We start from the raw sequence: 8,416 nt of genomic DNA on the forward strand, positions 1-8,416 counted from the left end.
CTGTGAAGTGCGAGGGTACAAGGACCTTTTGCAGTCGTCGGTTGTCTTTGTATCAGAACACTCTGCTAAGGCAGAAAGCGTCACCTCTTTTTTGTGTGGGGAAACTGAGGCACGAGCTGGTGAAGGTGTTTGCCCAAGGTCAGACACAGAGCAGGTATCAAGGAGGGCCCAGGCCTCTGGAGCACGTTGCTGCCGCCTTCAAACAAAGCTCTTGACTTCTGGGTTGCTTATTTGAATTTATTTATTTGTCGGGAGCTGCCTGGACCACGCTGCATCTGGATGGACCAGTGGCTGAAGCTGATTTCTCCCAAGAGCGTTGCAGAAGGGCTGAGAGTCCCTATATGGACTTCCTTGGTGAATGTCTGTGTAGCACCAGAGCCCCTCGTTTTGGGCAGGACCCTTGTGCTCCAGGGACTGTGGAGACTTTCTGCAGGCTACCAACAAGCCCCAGGGTGATGATGAAGCCAGGTTTGGCAGGGGCAGCGTGCGGTGGGAGCTGGAGCTGTGCAGGGACAGGCATGGGGCGAGCACGGTAGCTGTGGCAGAGCAAAGCCAGTGGCCGTGAGGTGAGAGGTGGGGATCTCTGGAGGGGCGAGAGCTTCCCCTCCCCATCATGGGATGCCTCCTTGGTGTGGAGAGTGACCCCGTGGTCAGAAGGTCTTTTCACAAGACTAGAAAGTTTTCCGTGAGAGCAGAGAGGTGAGAAGGGGAACTAGGCAGCCCCTTGTCTGGGGGAAAGTCTCGAAGACAAACACTCAGCAGATTAATTCCCAGCCCCAGGCCCCCTCTTGGGCCATCGGGAAAGGCCATGAGCACCCTTATGTGCTGCTGTACACCCACCATCAAAACAGAACCAGGGAATAAATGTGGCAACGAGAGGGGACACAGTGTTGCCTGTGATCTGGAGACACTGGGAGCGTGAGGGCAGACCAATCTGGCAGCCAGGAGTGCCTGTCTGCCCCTTTCCCCTTTCCTGTGCCCTTGATCAAATCACTTCACTGGTCCCAGCTTCCCCTTCCCTCTGCACCATCCTGTACTGCTTGTCCACATTTCTCTGCTCCTGCCTTGCACAGCCTCCCGGGTTGGCGTGTTCTGCCTCGGTCCTTGCCTGCTTTCCCCATGTCTCCTCCCAAAACTGAGCTCGGCAGCTGACAGGTTTGGCCACGGGTGCCCTTGCCTGGAGGAGGCAACCAGCAGCCCTAACTCCAGGGCTTGGGAATGGACAAGCCTCTTTGGAGAAGGCAAGAACCATCCTGAACTTTACAGACAGCCCAAACCCATTAGCAAGCTGGGAAAAGTCCAATTAACCTTTGTTTCTTACAAAATGGCAAAGCTCTTGGTTTCTGTGCCTTCCTGCAGCTTCTGATTTTGGCCAGACCTGGAGGAGCCACTGTTCCCCTGGGGTGTTTCTGGTAAAGCTGGAGGAGCCTTCCCAGGAGAGCATGACCTTGCAGGCAGAAGGATTTGGGGAACCTTAGGATCTCTTAATTGCCAGAGTAAATGGCTCCTTCCCACTAATGGACACAGCTCTAACCTGGCTCGTCCCCACCACGAATGGGCTGTGACTTGCTGCAGAGAGAGAAAGGGAGACTTGAGTCCCGCAAACGCCATGGAGCATCTGGAGCCGGGCGAGCTCACCTTCCTCTCCAGACCAGCACCTTCGGCTGGGGCATCCGCAGCACTCGGAGGCTGCTCTGCGGCCCTGTGCCCTAGGCTGGCAGCTGCCTGCGCTGCCCAGGTGTTCCCAGAAGGGCTGCTCTGATCTCTGCTGGTGGCAGTCCCCTTCTCTGTCCTGCTTGGTTCTTCAAAGCCTGCTGGTTTCCTTTTCTTCCCCTCACAAGGGAGGGAAGAGCTTCCCGGCCTTGGCAGGCTCCTTCCCCGGTGGTTCCGCGGTGGTGTGAGCTGAGCAGAGACTGAGTGAGGATCTTTGCCCTTCACCGAGGCAGGTTGTAAACCTGTCTCGCACCAGCAGCGCCGACTGCTTGCTGCCCTGTAATGGGCTTCAGCCGCATCAGACCCACCAGCCCAACTCTCCTTGAGAAGGCCACACCGCTTGGATTGTGTCACTTCTTTTTCCAAGCCTGATTTCAGGGTCCTGCAGGCTCCTTTTATTCACCAAGCAGATGCTTTGTGGCATGCAGACCAGCAGAAGCTGGATCAGTCTCCATCCACCCAGGTCAGCACTGAGTTTCCTACCTCCAGGAAGCCAAATTATCTTGTTCCACAGGGGTCAAACACCACAATCCCTGTCCAGACTGACCGATGGGAGAGGAAATTCCCCTTGGTACCTAGCCCTTCATTGACAGCATCCCCGCTGCAGGCAGCGCAAGCCTATCTGCACACAAAGGTGGGAGCCTGAAGGACCAGAGCGATTCTGCCTCTGTTGTGGTGACACCGACAGCTTGTGAGCGAGCGTTTGAGCTTCCTGGGGTGCTTGGTCTGTGGTGGAGCTGGCACCAGGAAAATGCAAACCGCAAAGTGTCCTTGTGGGTGGAGAAGAGGATCTGTCACTTGGGAGAAGTGTTTTAGCCCAGTCATGTCTCTTCCCTGACTTCGCCTCCTGTCATCCTCCTTCCAGGCAGGAGGCAGCACCGCTCTGGGGCCTCTGTATTGGTGTCCTCCATGTGCTGCAGCTGCCAGAGAAGCTTCCTACAAAACGTTGTTTCTTCCAGCTTTGCTGAGATTCCTTGTTTTCTATTTTTCCTACCGAAGAGCTTGTTTCTAGGGGGCTGTCTCCAGACATTTTAATTGTGAGGTTTAAGGCTCTGCTACTGCAATTGACAATCAAACATCCAGATTCCTCTGGTGACTTTGGAATGTTTTGGCACTGGTTTTGCCTGATGAGTGCTCGTATGTGGCAGACACCAGAGTCAATCAACCGGAGGAGGAATCCTGCAGGACACCAGATGCTGTTAGCTCTGCTCCCTGCAATGGCAGAGCTTGGAGATGTCGGTGCGGTGGGACCTGCGCTGGGGATGAGGTGCAGGTAGATACCTGACCCACAGCTCTGTGGCACTGTGGGGATGGCAGTGTCACATCAGGGGAGGCAGGATGAGAGAGGTGACCTGTGGCTGTGGCCTGGAGTCATCTGTGTGTGTCGGGAGGAGGGGGACGGGGAACCTCGCCCAGTGTCCCTCACACAAGTCTTAAATACAGCAGAGCAACGTGGCCGGAGCCATTCCCTGCCAGGCTGGGATGGAGGGATCGCTCTGCTCTGGTGCAGTAATTAGAAGCCATTGAGTTCGTTAGCTGGCAGCTCCGGAAAGGCTGGCAATGCTTCTAACAACTTCCCTACTGGGGAAGGCAGCCGGGCATGCTTGTGAGCCGGGAACAGGGCTCCTTCCAGGGGGACAAGCAGGACTGTAACCAAGGGTGGGCATCGCGTGGGGGCTGTCCCCAGAGCCAGGCGTGTTGGGCAGCAGAGGGTGTGAGTGGGGCCGGTGGGTCTCTTCCTGCAGGAACAGAGCTGAGCCTGCGGAAGAGATTCTCTCCTCGGTTGTTGCCTCCTGACTCCCTGCTCCTGTGATGCTCGATGGAGAAAACAGGTTTATAACTCTCAAACAGATGGTCCTGCCTGGTGACTAATGAACGGTTCGCCGCCTGTGACGCCTGTCTGGGCGGAAGGGAGCTCGGCTGATCCTTGCTGACGCCAGCCCCTCGGAAGTTAAGTGGTGGCTTGTCCCCTTCCTGGGTAGCCATGGTTTGCAGGCTGTGCCACCACAACATGGGTAGTTCAAGGACTGTGGAGCAGGCAGATCTTGCCAGATGCTTTCCAGCCTTTGCACGGTGTGGTTTCTCCTGGCTGTGACCTTTCCAGCAGCTACACTTGCAGGGAGGGCTTGTGCAGGGGGCTGATTTAGTCCTGTTGTCCTTGTGAGGCATCTACCCACCCTCGGAAGATGCCACTGCGCAGGAATAGCCCCTGATGTGCCTCGCTGCCTCCTGTGGCACCTGGCACAGAGGCTGGGCAGGCAGGGTTTTGAGGGTGTTGTGAGAAAGCCCTGGGAGGCCTGCCTGGAGCAGACAGGGTCTGCAGTGGGCTGGGGGCACACAGCCCCAGCCCTGTGGGCACCACTTGCTGGGAAAGTTCTTTCCCACGAGTGTGGCTCTCGCAGGTATCCAAACTTTCCAACTCTGCTCTCCCCAAGGCTGACTCGGTTCTGCTCATCAGCCAGCTTGGCAGAGGTAACGAAGCGTAATTAACTGCTCCCTTTACACATCCGCTTGGCTCAGCGGGAAGGTTTGTTAAAGGGATTTCTAGAGAAGCTGGCGATCGTAGTGCCTGCTCCAGCACAGTGTGGGGAGCCGGGGCCCAGGGAAGGGAGTGCAGGCAGGACCTCATTCAATGCCTTTCCAGTGCTTTTGGTCCCAGAGAGCGCAGCCACGGCCACCTGGGACCCCAGCTCCCAGACAGATGAGCTGGGCTTGGACTCACAGCATGGTCATGGCAGGGAAGAGCTGGTCCGTTTGCCTCCCGGTACCACCACCAGCCAGGGCAGCCTGGTGCTCATCTCTGCTGTCCAGGGTTGTCCCTGCCCATGAAGGACCCTGGAAGGTGGCTGGTGCAGACACGGTTGACCTTGACCGTTTAGTCTTACAGCGAGCCTGGCAGCAGAGAGCAAGACCTTCTTTGTGCGTCTGGGATGCTGTGAAGACAGGGTCTGCAAATTGAGGTCTCCCTTGCTGGCGTATAGGCGGGCTGTCCCCATGAGAGGGGCATAGGACCATGCAGGGAGTTGCTATGGGGCGTTAGCCTGGGGTTTTAGGTAGCGGAGGGGTGGTGTAATGTCCTTTGTTGCACAGTGGCTGCTCTCGGAGTGCCTGCCATGTTGCAGGACTCAGCTCCGAGGGGACTGGAAACATTGAGCTCTGGGAACAGGGATGCTCTGGGAAGCTTGTTGGCAGAGCCGAGGGCAGCAGGCCCAAGTTAATGCTGTGTGTCCTCTCTTCTGCATCCACGTTGAACTGGAACAGGAGCGGCAGAAAAAAGCCAGGTTTCCCGAGAGCAGCGACGGCTCCAAGGACTTGGACAGCTCTGCCGGGCGCCGGGGCAGTGCCAACCGAAAGCATGGGCGATGGCGGGGACGGCCAGACAGCCCCGGAGTGCTGGTGTCCAAGGTGGTGAGAGCCGTCACGGCGAGACACAAACCAGGACGGAGGCTGCCGGCTGTGCCAGACTCCTCCAGCCAGAGGAACCTGACGGAGCTGCGTGGGGAGGCCCAGCTGGCCGTCTTCCAGCAGGGTGACACAGGCAGCGTGGAGGGGGCTCCCCAGCCCACCGAGAACAGCTTCACCCCTAAGTGTGAAATCACGGGCAAAGACGCCCTCTCAGCACTGGCCCGGGCCAGCAGCAAGCAGTGCCAACAGGAGATCGCCAACGTGGTGTGTCTGCACCGGGCCGGCAGCCTCATGACCCAGTCCGTGCCTCGCCACTGCCAGCTCTCGGGTGAGTCCTGCTGGGGTATTCCCAGTTGCCCTGGGCATCAGGAATATCCCAGCCAGGCACATAGGCCACCTTCCTTCTGTCACTGAACTGTCCCACCTGGCAAAAAGCAGCCTCAATCTGTCGCTGATTCCCAGATTACTGCTGCCTCTGTAATCCAATCAAAGCTGTGCCAGGCTCCTTAAGCTGGGCTGTTCATCCCCACCTGCAGTGCCTGCAGAGATCAGAGCCAGGCCCAGCTGCGTCTTCTGTTTTGAAGGGCCCGACAAGGACACCTCCCCTTTTCCAACACAGCCCTGGCCATTTAACACAAAGGGCTACGTGTGCCACTGTGCCCTGGCACTACAGCCAGTTTGGGCCACACTGATGGGGCTTGCCCGAGGCCAAGCTCTTCCCTGCTGTCCCCTGCCTTGCTGAGGTCTCCCTGGCTTGTCAGGAGCTTGGGATGGTGGGTGCCAAGGCCAGGGGTGGCTGACAGCCCTCTCTCTCCCCACACAGGCAAGGTCAGCCCTGTCATCCAGTGGGACGAGAGCCGGTTGCAGCAGGTGCCCCCCAGCAAGCCCGTGCGCATCGCCTACATGCTGGTTGTGCACGGCAGGGCCATTCGCCAGCTGAAGCGGCTCATCAAGGCTGTGTACCACCAGCAGCACTTCTTCTACATCCACGTCGACAAGGTATGCAGCAGGGGTGAGGGGAGCAGGGGGTTGCTGAGAGTGCCCAGATCGGTCAGCAGGACAGGGTGTGGAGCTGGGGCATGGGCAGCTGGTGAGCGGAGGAGGTGGCTGGGTAGGGTTTGTCCTCGCTGCTGGTGGAGCTGTCACCCTCCTACCCCTATTTCTGCAACCCCAGGGAAGCAGGATCTGTCCCCCCTGTCCGGAACAGTTTTGTCTTACTGGTCCTCTCCCTGTGGAGGCTGCTATAAGGGCTGACCCTGGGCTGGTGGCAAGGAGGGCAGGGCCCCAGGAGGACGAGCTCTCTGCTGAGCATGAGCTGTATTCCACAGCGCTCCAACTACCTCCATCGTGAGGCGGTGGAGCTGGCCCGACACTATCCCAACATCCGTGTGACGCCGTGGCGCATGGTGACCATCTGGGGAGGTGCCAGCCTGCTGAAGATGTACCTGCGTAGCATGAAGGATCTGCTGGAACTGGCTGAGTGGCCCTGGGACTTCTTCATCAACCTGAGCGCCACTGACTACCCCACGAGGTAAGGACCTTTTTGGGGCAGGGGAGGATGATGGAGGTGTTTGGGCTGTGTGATGCTGCAGCAGCCTTGGGAGGAGCAGAGAGCTGAGGGAAGATGGGGTTGGAGATTGCACCCACGTGCTGGTGATGATGCTCCAGGGCCAGGCTGGTCCCATCTCTACAGAGGAGCCCAGCCAGTACCTCGGAGGCTGTTTTGTCCTGCGGCCTGGGTGTTGCAGGGGAACACGCATGCGAGGCGCCAGACAGCAGAGAGGCCATGTCTCTGTCTCCCTAGCAATGAGACAAGGCTTTGAGTCACACCCGTGGAGCAGCTTCAGGCAACTTGTGTCTGATGGCTCTTGTAATATGAATGTTTACTGGGCTGCTTTACCCCGGGTGCCATTAATGCTTTCTAATTTGCACATCAGGACCAATGAGGAGCTGGTGATGTTCCTGTCCAAATACCGAGATAAGAACTTCCTGAAGTCTCATGGCCGAGACAACGCCAGGTAATCCCGGCTAGGGGCAGAGCTGAGCTGGAGGACCAGAAAAAGGAGAGATTTCAGAGAACTGAAACAGTTGGGGCAGAGGGGATGTTCTGGATGTAGCTGCACCTGGCAAAGTGGGTGACACTCCTAACCCCTCATCCTTGTCCCCATGCCCAGGTTTATCAAGAAGCAAGGCCTGGACCGCTTGTTCCACGAGTGTGACTCCCACATGTGGCGGCTGGGCGAGCGCCACATCCCCGAGGGCATCGTGGTGGATGGGGGCTCTGACTGGTTCTCACTGACGCGCAGCTTCGTGGAGTACGTGGTCTATGCTGAGGACCAACTAGTGTCCCAGCTGCGCCAGTTCTACACCTACACGCTCCTGCCAGCTGAGGTGGGTGCTGGCTGCGGGGCACAGGCCAGATTTTCTTCTCACTGTACTTAACATCTCTGTCCCACTTCATCCCTGCCCTGGGTAGCTGCGAAGGGCATTGCTGGTTCTGCTCAGGCAGCTTTGTGCTTCCCCTTTGTCCAGACCCAGGCATGAAAGAGAGGAGAGAGGAGCCGACAGCCCAAGGGTCATGTTTATATTCAGCCCTGCTTTAGGTCCAGACACCCCTCTGGGCCAGATAAGGACTGTTGTGGGCACACAGCCTGGTCCCTTACGTGTTGCCCTGCGCTGGGAACAGGGATAGATTTCTGTTCAGGAGCTAGCGAGGTCTGCGCTGTTCCTCTGCGAGTGAGGGGTGGAGGGCTCTCTGTTAACCACCCGTCCTCCATCCCCACTGGGTGTCCTGTCCCTTCTCTGCCGTGCGCAGTCCTTCTTCCACACGGTCCTGGAGAACAGTCACGCCTGCGAGACGCTGGTCGATAACAACCTCCGAGTGACCAACTGGAATCGGAAGCTGGGCTGTAAGTGCCAATATAAACACATAGTCGACTGGTGTGGGTGCTCCCCAAATGACTTCAAACCCCAGGACTTCCTCCGGCTACAGGTGAAAAAGATCCTCCTTTCTCCTCCCACTCTCTCCCCTCCTCCCTGGCTCTCTCCTCTCTGAGCTCCCCTGCAGCTGCACCCCTGGGTGCGATGCCAGCTGTTGTGCATGCCCCTGCAAGCCTCACCCCAGCCCCGCAAGGGACAGGAGCAGGATTGGCTCCCCAGCTGCCATGAGGCTCGGCACAGACGTGTCTGTAGACACTGAGGCAGCGGGGCTATGCTGACTGTCCTGTCCAGCAGCCGGGCTTTTGCTTGCAACACTGCTCCTCTTCCCAGACTTTCTGTCCCATTTTCCTGCTCTTTC

The 8,416-nt window shown here is 58.0% G+C and overlaps 1 protein-coding gene across 1 annotated transcript in view; it reads left to right on the forward strand.

Moving 5' to 3' along the window:
• Positions 1 to 4,881: 4,881 nt before the first annotated feature.
• XYLT2 (xylosyltransferase II) overlaps positions 4,882 to 8,416 on the forward strand; it is a gene marked incomplete at its 3' end in the record, with an annotated part of 6,060 nt that continues 2,525 nt past the window's right edge. The window contains exons 1-6 of the mRNA XM_009697564.1: positions 4,882 to 5,446; positions 5,942 to 6,117; positions 6,447 to 6,649; positions 7,056 to 7,136; positions 7,293 to 7,509; positions 7,934 to 8,110. Of these exons, the coding sequence (XP_009695866.1) occupies positions 4,882 to 5,446; positions 5,942 to 6,117; positions 6,447 to 6,649; positions 7,056 to 7,136; positions 7,293 to 7,509; positions 7,934 to 8,110 (1,419 nt within the window). The remainder of the gene's footprint in view (positions 5,447 to 5,941; positions 6,118 to 6,446; positions 6,650 to 7,055; positions 7,137 to 7,292; positions 7,510 to 7,933; positions 8,111 to 8,416) is intronic.

This window comes from Cariama cristata, unplaced genomic scaffold (genome assembly GCF_000690535.1).
Source record: "Cariama cristata isolate BGI_N322 unplaced genomic scaffold, ASM69053v1 scaffold35183, whole genome shotgun sequence".
Lineage (NCBI taxonomy): Eukaryota > Metazoa > Chordata > Aves > Cariamiformes > Cariamidae > Cariama > Cariama cristata.